Below are 13,700 nucleotides of genomic sequence, written 5' to 3'. Positions count from 1 at the left end.
GGATGGGGAAAAGGTGTCACAAGGAAGGGGGAACCGTGTCTCACCCTTTGGTGACCCATTTTCATTCCCTGAAGACCCCTCATCTAGGTGATCCTTCCCCACTCGTCAACTCCCAGGAACTGGATCCAATAGCGATGGCCGTGTCCTGGCCACCTGGATGACAGATCTCTGGGGACTAGCGAGTGAGACAACTTCAGGTTTCTCACAGTAATCACGACCTGCTCTTATTGGATTATACTCCAGCAGGTCTTCAGCATATGCTTGACTCCCTGGTCACCTACTCCTCCGAGAATGGATTGACCATTAATATAGACAAGAGTAAAATAATGGTCTTTTCAAAGAAACATAGAATAAAGAAATACTCGTGGAACCTGGCCCTCAAAAAAGTTGAACAGGTGAAATCATATAAATATTTGGGAGTCATCATGGATGAAAGGTTGAATTGGGATGGACAATGGTCTGCAATCAAAATCCGTTGCACTGTGGCCACAAATGCTCTGAGTGTATTCATTGGCAGAAACTGTTGTTTCTCAGCCATCGCAGTTCTTAATATTTACTTGGCAAAAATTAGATCAATGTTGCTTTATGCCGTTGAAATATGGGGTCACAAGTTTGCCAAACGTGGTGCGGCTCTTGAATCCAAGATTTTAAGAAAACTATTATGTCTACCCCCGAATGTTAGTGTGGAATATCTATACTTGGAATTCAATATTAGATGCTATTTGTATGCATATATTTGCTAATGTGTTCTGTTTTATGAAAAAGCAGTGACACTCTCCTCTGATACTATATTTGTGCCATATGTAAAAGTGTATCTCAGTCTCGAAGACAATGTGTTGATTGGCACTATTGGTACCATTCAAAGACTCCATCGCACATGGTCTAATGGGTGTGTCCCAGGAACTCTGTCCCTATTAGTCTTCAAAATGAGACTTAAGAAAAAATGCACGACTATTGCCATGAACAAAACATGGTAAATCTAGCATCTAAAAGGTCCAGTGGCTGGTTCTTGGATGAGTATTTCAGTAGAGTCTCGCCTCCTCAATACATTGTAGCCTATCCTAATACTGGCACCTTCCGCACCTATTTAATGATGAAATTCAATACATTTGTTGCACTGGTGACTAATGGTGTTAGAATGGGAATTCCATATATGTCAAAGTACTGTTGCCTGTGTGCAGTTAATGTAGTTGAGTCTCTCCACCATCCAATTATGTGTTGTGAAAGCTTAAATGAATTGCAAACCATATGTCTTAAACCCTATAATAATGGCACTGTGATGACAGACATATTTTACTTTAATTTACTTTATTATATTTATAATGCGCAACCGTAGACCCATAGGTGTGAGGGCGCAGACAGACACAAAAAGAGGATCAGGAGGGAGAGTTCATAGAAGAGAGATCGCAGATTAGAAACGACTATTTGAAGAGAAATGTTTTAAGGCCCTTCTTAAAAATGCTCAACGCTGCTGAGTTTCTCAAATGATCTGGCAGCGTGTTCCAGAGAGTCGGCGCCACAAACGCAAAGGCACCACATTGTGCTTTTTTGCTTTTCACTCTGGGCTGATGGAGCAGATTCTGATTGTTGGATCAAAGATTTTTGGCCGAGGATTTTATTCCTATATATCTTTGAAGCTAGAAGGGCATCTTGCCCCTGAGGCATTTAAATGTGATGACCATAAGTCTGAAGGAGATTCTTGAGTCCACAGGCCGCCCGTGCAATGCTCGCCGTGCCTCCGAGACGTGAGCCCTATAAGCAAGGCCGGATACCACTCGAACTGTTCCGTTTTGTACCACCTGGAGGCCGTTGATGATTTTTTTGCTGGAGCCTGCTAGTAGACTGCAGCAGTAATCCAGTTTAGAGCCTATAATGGCTCCAGCAATGGTCTCTGCATTGGATTGAGAGATGAGAGGTCACAGATGGGACAAGAGTTAAATATAATAGGTGGCAGAAGCTACTGCACTGGCCCCATAGGCTTTCATATTAAGGGATTGATCCTTTAACCTTGGGAAGAGTAGGGATTAACGCATCTCCCAACTGGAATTGTTTATACACAGGGTCTAGTTTAGCTACGGAACTGTCCGATCCCACGGCCATGAGTTCTGTCTTGCTACGATTAAGTGCAAGATTGTTAAACATCATCCATTGTTCTATCATGGCAAAGACACGATTAAGTTTGTTTTCGTCCTCCTCATGCTGGCCCGTTAGAGGGATGACACAGTGGGTGTCGTCGGCATAGTTGGAAAAGCGTATGCTCTCCTGGGCAAGATGGGCAAAAAAGGGAGTCATAAAGATGTTATAAATGCACGGCGACAGACTGGCGCCCTGCGGAACTCCAAACAGTATCTGGATTGCTGCGCTTTGGCATTGTTGGCACATACCCTGCTAAATCTGTTGGATAAGAAGGATAGTAGCCAGTTGGTAGCTGCCTGCGAGCAGTTGGCTACAGACATAAGCCTGTCTGGAAGAATGGCATGATCGACTAGGTCGAACGCTGCCGATTGGTACAAAGAAATAAGAAGTGAGACTTTTTGGGAGTCCATTCTTTGGAGTAATTGAGACTTGAGGTCCAGAAGCAAGGTCTCAGTGCCAAAGCCCTGTCTGAAACCCGACTGGAAGGGATTGAGAATGTGGTGGGAGTTGAGGTGTTGCGCTATTTGAGTATAAGCTACTCGGTCCAAAATCTTTAAAAGGAAAGGGGTATTAGTTATTGGCCTATAATTGGTGGGAACGTTGTGATCTAGATTAGGTTTTTTCAATAGCGGAGTAACCCAGGCTTGCTTCATATTGTCGGGGACCATACATTTCTGAAAAGAGGCATTAACAAATTTACAAATGGCTTGAACAAGAGTGGGGGGACATGTTTTGATAATTGTAGAAAGGCAAGGGTCCCCGTGCAATTAGTTGCCTTGAGTTTATTAATGATGGAAGCTAGCTCATCTGATATGGATGTGAAATCAAAAATGGGGATATTAGGGTCCCTAGTAAAGGTGTTATTAACTGAATGGGTGCCGTGTAAATCCGAAGCACTTTTTTTAGCAGCTATAGAATCCCGAATACCATCCAGTTTATTTGCCATGGCATTCTGTATTCCAGACACCAATCATTGTTTTTGGTAATCACAGATGAGGCTGGTTCTGGAATAACCTCTTGTTCTTTCAAGATTTTGAATAATTCCTTGGAATTTGAGGCGGCCTTAGAGATTCTGGTGTCTAAGTAGGATTTCTTAGCTTCTGTAATTGCTCTTTTGTAGTTATTAACAGCTTCCTTATAAATAGGTAGAGCTGTATGTGATTGATTAGTTTTCCAGATATAGAAGAGTTTAAGAGACAGAGCTTTAAGGGATTGAAGTTCGGGCGAGAACCAGGAATTGGTGAGTTTCCTTTCAGCAAGTTTCTTTTTGTTTTTCATGCGGGCAAGAGTTTCCGCCACCAGTTTAAGATTGGAGGAGACTTTTTCAGCCAGGGTGTCAAAATCGTCTGCCTCTAGGATAAGTAAGGTTTGAGAAGAAAGGGCTTCTATTTTGACCCTGGATGATATTTATGAGAGGAAACGATATTAACTTGATATATTTTATTGCTGTTTTTTATCTGAATATTGTGGCAATTTAAAAATGTATTGAATGAGATATATTGGAAATGCAAATGTTTTTAGATTTTGTGTATTCATGTTGTTTGTCTTTGTGCTATACAAAGCCTATTGGCTAGATGTATATCTAACAATAAATAAATAAATAAATAAATGGTGGAAATCAATTCTTGGATATTAGCAGTGAAGGGGCAACATCCCCATTGGTTACTAGGGATGTCACAGCACAGAGGGTACAGGGGCATGCTGAGATACAACCTAGGGTGCAATTATCAGAATCCACAAAAATGGATCTGGATCAGGTTATGGGAGCCTGGTGAGTAACACGCACTCCTTAATAACAACACAGAAAACTCCTGAGTATTATGAACAGGGAAACAGAAGTGGGACCCCTCTGGCCAATAAAATTCAGTACCTGGCAATGGGGCATTTGTAAGCAGAATTAGGAAGGCAAATGGGTTGATATTGGGGGGTTTGAGGAGTCGCTAATACACTTTAACTCATTGCCAGAAATGTCATTATATTGGTCACTATCAAACGTGTTCTTTCTGTCAATCCTGGGGGAGAGGGATGGGTTTGGAGTGCATCTAGGTTTAAAGTCAATGTTTGAATGTAGTGGCAGCATGGCCTGTGTCATTCTCACTGTGGGAAGAGATTGGCACTTTCCCTTTAAATCACAATTCTGTCTGTTTCCTCGATGGTGCTGTTGGTTATATTATTCATATTTGGGCCAATACACATTTGTCCAAATGTAACAAAGTCATCAGAGATTACATAATATATTGTTCAAGCATGTGTTCGATTGGTGACAAGCTGCTGACCTAGTGTCGGACTCTTGCCTTCATCATTGTATATGGAAATGAGGAGCTTGCATGTACGAATTTAGTCATGTTAGAATAAATAAAATGGTATAACGTATATAACTGTTTCTGGTGATTACCATATGCATTTAAAATATTTGTTCACCCAGCCTGTGTTTTTTTTGTAATGTTTTGGATGCTAACATTTTCTAAATAAAAATGAATCCCATTAATCCCACTATTCCTGCTGTATGTTATCTCTGTCCCATTAAATGTTCTCTTTGGTGCACCACTACTGTGACACCTATTCAGGCACCTTTCCCCAATAGATGGCACTTCAAAGTCGTATAAGTTTCTCCGTGAGTTCACATCATTGCTACTGAGTAGAGTCTTCTTGTTACATGTGATGCCTGAGATTGTGAACGTGTTGAAACTAATCATGTGCATCTCTTTTTATGTTCATAGGTGACTGGTGCCCCAGAAATGCAACAACAGTGATTGTTAGAATCTCTGGACTAATGCAGTGAAAAGCTTCATTGTTAGAATATGCAATTTCCAAGCATCTTAAAAGTGTGCGTGCAAGTTTGGGGTCCAGTTGTCTTTTTAGTGTCTTCAGGAACTGAGATTGAGGAGCCTGTTGGATACATGATGGCTTCCATCCATGCAACACCTTCGTGGTAACATCCAGTAACCAAGCTTGATCATACTACAATCCTGGGCGAGAGGGATATCTAGCATGAAAATGACAAAGTGTTATTTGCAGTAAGAAAAGCATTTTTATTTGAGCTCTGAATTCGGGAAAAGGTTCAGTGAAAAGGGTCCTCTTAGGAAGCACTTGGAAAGAAACTTTACACATGCACCGAATGTGGGAACAGTTGCCATCTCAAGAACATCCTTATTGCCCAAATGAGGACATGGGAGAAACACCTTATCAGTGCACTGAATTTGAGAGTAGCATCAATTGGCATGATAAAGTTATCTGCCACCAGCAAATGCATACAGGTGAGAATGTACATGTCTGCATTGAATGTGGGAAAGGGTTTGTTCTGAAGGGAGATCTTGCTATCCACCAGAGAACACATACAGGCAAGAAATTACATGTCTGCAGTGAATGTGGGAAGGAGTTTGCTACAATGGGACCTCTTATTATCCACCAGAGAACCCATACAGGTGAGAAACCTCATAAGTGCATAGAATGTGGCAAAGGGTTTGCTCAGAAAGGACATCTTATTAGCCACCAGAGAACGCATACAGGTGAGAGACCTTATGAGTGTGTTGAATGTGGGAAAGGGTTTGCTGAAAAGGGACATCTTACTATCCACCAGACAACACATACAGGTGAGAAACCTCATGAGTGCACCGAATGTGGGAAAGGGTTTGCCCATAAGGGACGCCTTATTAGCCACCAGAGAACACATACAGGTGAGAAACCTTATGAGTGCACTGAATGTGGGAAAGGGTTTGCTCAAAAGGGTGATCTTGCTATCCACCAGAGAACACATACAGGTGAGAAACCTTATGAGTGCATTGACTGTGGGAAAGGGTTTGCTACAAAGGGAGAGCTTACTATTCACCAGAGAACCCATACAGGTGAGAAACCTTATGAGTGCATTGAATGTGGGAAAGGGTTTACTCGGAAGGGACATCTTGTTAGCCACCAGATTAGACATACAGGTGCGAAATCTCATGTGTGCACTGAATGTGGGAAAGGTTTTTCTTGGAAGGGAGATCTTACTGTCCACCAGAGAACCCATACAGGTGAAAAACCTTATGAGTGCACTGAATGTGGGAAAGGGTTTGCTCATAAGGGACACCTTATTAGCCACCAGAGAACACATACAGGCGAGAAGCCTTATGAGTGCACTGAATGTGGGAAAGGGTTTGCTGAAAAGGGACATCTTACTATCCACCAGAGAACACATACAGGAGAGAAACCTTACGAGTGCATCGAATGTGGGAAAGGGTTTACTAGGAAAGGCCATCTTATTAGCCATCACAGTAGACATACAGGCCTGAAATCTCATGTGTGCACTGAATGTGGGAAAGGGTTTGTTCATAAGGGACACCTTATTAGTCACCAGAGAATACATACAGGAGAGAAACCTTATGAATGTGTTGAATGTGGGAAAGGGTTTGCTGAAAATGGACATCTTATTATCCACCAGAGAACACATACAGGAGAGAAACCTTATGAATGTGTTGAATGTGGGAAAGAGTTTGCTGAAAAGGGACATCTTACTAGCCACCAGAGAACACATACAGGTGAGAAACCTTACGAGTGCACCGAATGTGGGAAACGGTTTGCTGACAAGGGACGCCTTATTAGCCACCAGAGGACACATACAGGTGAGAAACCTTATGAGTGCACTGAATGTGGGAAAGGGTTTGCTGAGAAAGGACGCCTTATTAGCCACCAGAGAACACATACAGGTGAGAAACCTTATGAGTGCACTGAATGTGGGAAAGGGTTTGCTTCAAAGGGACATCTTATTAGCCACCAGAGAACACATACAGGTGAGAAACCTTATCAGTGCACTGAATGTGGAAAATGCTTCAGTCGGAACAGTCACCTTATTAGGCACCAGACAAAACATGCATGCCTGGGTCTATTTCAGCGTAGTGAATCTGGCGAATACTTCAGTACACAGGATGTTCTTATCTGCCATGAGACAGGACATGTAGGTGGTGAAATCTCTTCTGCAATTGAAGATGCTTTAGAGAGAAGGAGGTGCTTCTACAATGCTACTGAGTTTGGCATGGCTGTTGACTAATACTGTGAAGAACCTGCCTCCACAGCTGTTCTCAGTTTCCTTTGGCACAGGAATGATGACTGATTATGATTTTTGAATCACTGCTGTTTGAAATGCATCCTTTCTGGAATAGTCAGAAGAGAGACTGCACCTTCTGTGTTAGGTAACCATCCTATGAAACACTTTGCCTAAGAACCTCATGCAAATGAATGGGCACCAACATTTTGGAAAAGCTTAAAGACTTGGTGGTTCAATCAATTACTATAGACCCTCATTGGATATATGGGGTGTCACTTGGGACTCTGGCAGCTAGTAAGGGCTCTGACCTTAAGGAGACGGCTCCTCCCACCCCCAGCTCTCGGTTTAGCTGAGGTCTACCACCCTTCTTATGCAACAGGGAAGCTACCAGCTACTGAAATGGAGCACAGAGGACGTCTCCTCTCGTCTTTTTCCGTACCGATATTATGCTTTTTCTACATAGATTCTAAAAGTGGATTGGGAGGGGCTCAGAGTGCATTTCCCTTCCCAACTCCATTGCACAGCTCTATCAACGTACAACCCTAACTTATTCCCAGGTTCTGCAACACATCTGCGGCAGTTCCTGTTGCCTCTCATGCACATATATAGGGATGGAGAAGCTTTTCACTAAACAGAAAGGCTTCTGGGAGAGAAGCATAATATGCATTACATAACACAGTGTTATGCTTAGTTTCTCAATCCAATACTGAGAAACGGACACACACATTATGTCAATATTCATTTAGATATGATAATACAACTTTATTTATTCAAGTGGTGCTCATGTCCTCGGATATTATCCACCTTTATCAGCTTTCTTATAGTACCGTTTTGATATTCGACTCCTTATTGGGTCCCTGCAGTGCTATGTGAGGTATTAGCATAATTGACCTAAAAACATTTGACCTAAAACATTTGATCGAATTGTTTTGACCTTTTGTTTTGGTCAAAATTAATTAAATATATATATTGGGTGGGTAAGGGTATAGATCGGGTTGAGGGGAAGTGGGGGTAGGGACTTCAGGGGGTTCTCCCCCTACATTTTAGACCGACAAAAAGGTCAAATAAATTCGATGAGATGTGATTAGGTCACATGTTTTAGGTCAAATAGACCCAAACCCTATGTGATATCGCCATGTGATGGGATTACATGTTTACTCAACGTGTCACCTGTACACGTGAGGGTTTTTGCCTTAAGATTGCTCACATCCAAAATGATTGGTTTGCATTACACGCGTGGTTGTTGTTTGGGGGATTTGAAACCCAGCTTAATCACAACAAACTTTTATTTATTTTATCTCGTGGCAATTTTTCTTTATGATGTAATATCAGCAAACGCTGTAATCACACCATGATCTTATCATTTTTCTTTAAATTGTGCCACAGTCCTTGTCGTTAATGTCATACTTTTTTCTTTACATAAAGGGCTTGATGGGAAGTGGGACATATTCCCATGGTGCTGCGGTGTCCATGGCGTGACATCGTCGAAGACTATGACACGGCCATAGACTGCTGGCGCTGAGCGGTTTTACGCTCTGTTTGGAACAGGCCAGAGCCTGTAGGTGTGCGAGAGTGGTCACCCGAGGGTACACTGCTTGTCACAGTAGACGCAGCTGAATCCATAGGCACTCGGGCTGAAGCCAATGGCACCCTTGTCTGTGCAACGGGTTCCGGAGCTGAAGCCGCAAGTACCTTGGGAAGATGTCAAGGATCTGCAGGTGAAAAATGTTTCCATTCCTTCTTTATGGAAGATTGGGTTGGGCAGGGTACCTGCACCGACTGCACCAGGGAACCCTTAGAGAGGTAGCTCTTTTTCTTCGAACAATAAGAGTGCTGTTGAGGGCACTCAGATAGCATGACCTCTCAGTATTTCTTCTTCTCCTTTTGCAGAGCCGTTCGATCTTCAAAATGACGATCTGCGCTGTGCGACCTTGACCGGGACCGCAGAACCTTCTTCTTGTTGATAAAGGTGAACAATTATGCCACTCCCTAGGGGCCTTTGGGTGCATCGACTGACACGACCCTCACTCCTGGGTGCTGTGGTCTTCGCACAAATAGTTCAAGCAAAAACAGTGCAGATCGGAGACTGACATCTGCCTACCGCAGTCTGCACATGGCTTGAAACCAGAGTCCTTTGACAAAGTCTGCATGGCAAATCACTTTCAGAAAAGCTTGACAAGCATGTTCCTGATACGTGAGCACAGTGTGCAGAAAAAGGAGTGGAGGTCATGGGTTTTGGCGCCACTGGCCTCAATGTCATTTCCAGCGCAGGGCGCATAGAGGCTTTGGATGACCTGACACAGAGCCGGGCAGCACCCCCAGTGGTGGAATTGTTTCTGGAGAACAGCTGTGCTGGGATATGGATATCATAGATGAGTAATCCGTGGCAGGTAGGAATACATTTTAAATGCCTGTACTAGGAATTACATTTTTACACCCCCATAAAGTAATTTTACTTTCAACATCAACGGATAGGGATTCAAATACCCCAAATGTTAATTATTTGGAGCCCTCCTTAATAATAAAATTGGAGAAAGCTGTGTTCTCACATGGTTAATTAGACTAAGGATCGCACAACACATGTGCAAACAAAAAAGGAAAAAGGGAGAACAGAATCCATAAAACTGGAATCTCCAATATTACTCCAGAAGTCTGTTTCCAAGAAGTGCATGCCTCACCAGGAAGAGTTAAACATAAAGGGTTCCTGGTAGGCCTTGAATGTCCAGAGGGCATAAATATAAGTACAACAAAAAATCGTCAATGCTTTATTTGGTCACACTCTCCTCTCTATGATTGTATTGGTAAATACCCAAGCACTCTACAAGTAGTGTTATACAAAATATTAATCTATTTTATTCTTAACGGTACAAATCAATCCTGTGTGGATCATTCTGGTTCAAATGACTTATTTGCAAACAATTCATTCTTACACATTCATTTGACCCAATCCAGCATAGGCCATCAACATAACAATGTTTAACAACAAGTAAAAACAAAACGTGTTCTACACACAAGCAGCATGGACATTGTTACAATACAATATCATATTCCAGTTCATTTCCTTTGTATGTGGCCTATCTTGATAGAACAGTGCTGACGGTTGCTGTTATGAACAAGTCGACACGGTGTGTTTTGGCCGTCTTGCCACCAAATGGGGTGTGTCAAATATGCGGCCTTCATCAGGACGATGATATGATTTTCAAACACCAACAAGTGTGTGTTGTATCTTGTTGGGTGATGGCCCACCTCAAGCTGATAGTTGCTGGAGGGACCAAACCTTTTATTCACGGGTAAAGTTCTATCGAATGGAACCAGACCAGTCGCCAAACCTGTAGGAGTGATGCCGTAGGACACAGCTTTAGGTCATCCAGGGTGTGCGCATCAAGCTAGCATCCGTCCACGGCAGACTGAGATGCCACTAGGAGACACGGCCTGATACAATTCGGCCGGCGGCTCCTGAGAAGAGTTATCTTCATCACGACACCCTGGACTTGTGCCAGAACAGAGAGTATTGATATTGATATTTTATTTCTATTGCGCTCATACACATGTGTTTCAGAGCGCGACAAGGCAAGGGAGGGGAACGGGAGAAACAAAACAACAATCTTACTAGGCCCAGTGACATTGAGAACGCGCAAGTGCATGGGAGAGGGGGAGGGGAAAGTACAAGGAAGGGGGGGAAGTGGAAAGTGCAGAGCAAAAGGAGAACAGAAATAAATACTAATAAATAAATAATAACAGCAAACAAAAGTGGTAGTGCAGCCAGCAAGTGGCAAGTGCTAAGTTTAGGGAAGCCCACAGCTGCTTTGGTGACAAGACGGCCGAAACACACTGTGTCGACTTGTTCATAACAGCAACCGTTAGCACTGTTCTATCAAGATAGGCCCCATACAAAGGAAATTATCTGAAATATGATATTGTATTGTAACAATGTCCATGCTGCTTGTGTCTAGAACACTTTTTATTTTTACTTGTTGTTAAAAAAATGTTATGTTGATGGCCTATGCTGGATTGGTTCAAATGAATGTGTAAGAATGAATTGTTTGTAAATAAGTCATTTGAACAAGAATGATCCGCACAGGATTGATTTGTACCGTTAAGAATAAAATAGATTAATATTGTGTATAAAACTACTTGTAGAGTGCTTGGGTATTTACCAATACAATCATAGAGAGGAGAGTGTGAAATATAGCCTTGACGATGTTTTGTTGTACTTCTATTAATGCCTCACCAGGAGTGCCATCCTCGCTGAATGATGCAGTGTTTCCACTTTGTGTAGCATGTTCTGCAGCACTACCGTGTTCTTTTCTCCTCAGGATCCCCTGTACTGTATTACACTATTGCCTATCTCTATTGCAGCATTTAGGATTACTAGATGGTTCCCTAGCCTGGGGTCGACATGTGGGGGTGTGATTACACAAGGAAGGGGGGGGCTTGCCCACTTTTAAAGCTATCTTATAAGAAATTGGTTTGGTGTGAAGGGCCCAGAGAAGATGTCAAGTGTTCCATTAAATTATGTTTACATGTATTTTACAAAAGTGACATTTTGTGAATAGAGCAGGAAGGGCAAACGGAATAGAAATATTCACTGTGTTGTGAGACAATGAAACTCATGCAAATTTGGAAATGGTGCCTTTCTGTCTGTAATGAAAGAGTTGTGGGTGTAATGATATCAGAGTTGTTCTCTAATTTCCGAGAAGGAATAGTGGATATAAATGTTTACAAAATAAAGCTGATCTTGGATAAATTGACATGTCTAATGTAAACGTCTTCCATCGGGATTCATACACTGAATGAAATGCTGATAAAATGTGAGCTTCCACCAATATGTCACTGTGTTAACATTAAAAATACATTGTTAGTGATAACTCCATTTGTGTGTTAAGTCTCTTTTTTCTGGCTCTACTTTTGTGTAAACTGCTTCCTAGAACAGAGGCGATTCATTTGTCTAATTAGGGGGGTTTCACCATCTCTATTCCAGTTTTATGCTGGAATGAATGTTATTGTCAACATGTTTGTATTTCTATGCTAATGCTATATGCGTCGGATCCTATTTTATTGAATTCAGACAACGTATGTTTCATACAACATATCAGTCCATGTCAATCTCAAAGAAGAGCTTGGCTGTAACACGGTTAGAGTATGATTGTGATGTTTCGGGCACGTATGAACAGTGGGCCTCTGCCCGCCTGTAAAATCACACCACTCCTGAAGGAATAACAGTAAAAGTGGTGAAAGTGACTCCGGTGAAAGAAATGGACACATGCTGGAACATACCAGAGCAGGGTTCAAGGGCTACTTGTAGCAGATTTACGCATTTTTCTCTGCAATCTGATTAGTAGACAGGATGTAGAAAGCTGCTAATGTACACATCAAACTAAACTTATCCACCCCTACTCTCATTAGCACTGCTGCAAAGAGTGACCAAACAAAAGCTGCAAGGCAGGTAGACAAAAATACAAATCATTTCACATTTTAAGGCTGTAAATAGCAGACGTGAACTTAATAGTAAAACAATGCCTTATTCCTGAATATATTTGTAGCTAATCATTAAGGTTTAAAATATATAAACACAAAAAGTAGCAGACTTCAGTTACACCAAAATGTATTTCAATGTATCATGCGATTTAGGGAATGACTAATTCACCAAATGTTATCCTTGCTCACTCCTGGTCAACGTGTTAATTTTAAGTCTGTTGAGGACATTTACAACATCATCCTGTTTTACGTAACCGAGCAGGCAGTGAAAGAAGATTTCCTTGATCATATCAGGTCAGTGATGAGTAGATCAACCTAAAGGATTGGCCGTTCGATGGTCAGAGATGTCCTGTGGAAGTTAGAACTCACCTCAATTGGACCAAATCCTAATTGTAGTTGTTTGCTTCAGTTACCTCCGATGAGCACACAGTAGTGCATACTCTGAGGAGTCAGGAATGAAACTCCTGACACATTGATCATGAGAATGGGAAGGGGCAGTGTAAGGGAATTGAGCAGAGTGCTACAGATCTTTAGTAGAGCAGTAGTAGAGAGTCATTGAGGGTAGGGGAGTAGAGTGCAGACAATTGGGGTGGGAAGAATGGACTTGGCGACCTTGATAACTTTCAAGTCTGGGAGCAGAGGGAGTATTTCATAATATGTGGCAATACCTAACATACAAGCTGCATTTGTCATACCGGCAGTACCATGGCTCTTCATTGCTGCGAACAAATGACTCCTGCTCTGCATGAGTACCGGCTAAACAGTCAAAATGATCAATGGACACAACAAATTCAAACAGTTAGACCCACCCATGTAAAGGAAAACACAGAGAATAAGTCTCAATGTTCAATATCTTTTTAAAAGGCAATGAAGGGTTAGCATAAAAACATCCATTGTCCTTTTTAAGGTGGACCAAGAGGACATGGCCTCTTCAAACACTCTATGGTCTTGCGTTTGAGTGCTCAACAGTATTGAGACTACCTTCTAGGAGCTTCCAGAGGTGGTGATTTGGTGTCTGGTTGGTGAGCTGGTCCACTGGGTCTGACATATGGTGTGGTCGAAG

General features: G+C 42.1%; 1 protein-coding gene across 4 annotated transcripts in view; it reads left to right on the top strand.

The window, feature by feature from the left end:
* The window catches only part of LOC138498092 (zinc finger protein 268-like), a 104,214-nt gene extending 94,200 nt beyond the window's left edge, over window positions 1–10,014 (top strand). For all 4 annotated transcript variants that reach the window (XM_069621940.1, XM_069621941.1, XM_069621938.1 and 1 more), the window contains one exon: window positions 4,857–10,014. In XM_069621940.1, the coding sequence (XP_069478041.1) occupies window positions 5,246–7,162 (1,917 nt within the window). In that variant the 5' untranslated portion in view covers window positions 4,857–5,245 and the 3' untranslated portion in view covers window positions 7,163–10,014. The remainder of the gene's footprint in view (window positions 1–4,856) is intronic.
* The last annotated feature ends 3,686 nt before the right edge of the window (window positions 10,015–13,700 follow it).

Source organism: Ambystoma mexicanum, chromosome 5q (assembly GCF_040938575.1).
Source record: "Ambystoma mexicanum isolate Mex_15411 chromosome 5q, UKY_AmexF1_1, whole genome shotgun sequence".
In the NCBI taxonomy this organism is placed as follows: Eukaryota; Metazoa; Chordata; class Amphibia; order Caudata; family Ambystomatidae; genus Ambystoma; species Ambystoma mexicanum.
The sequence above is the reverse complement of the archived record's forward strand: the minus strand, read 5'-3'. Positions and strand labels throughout refer to the sequence as shown.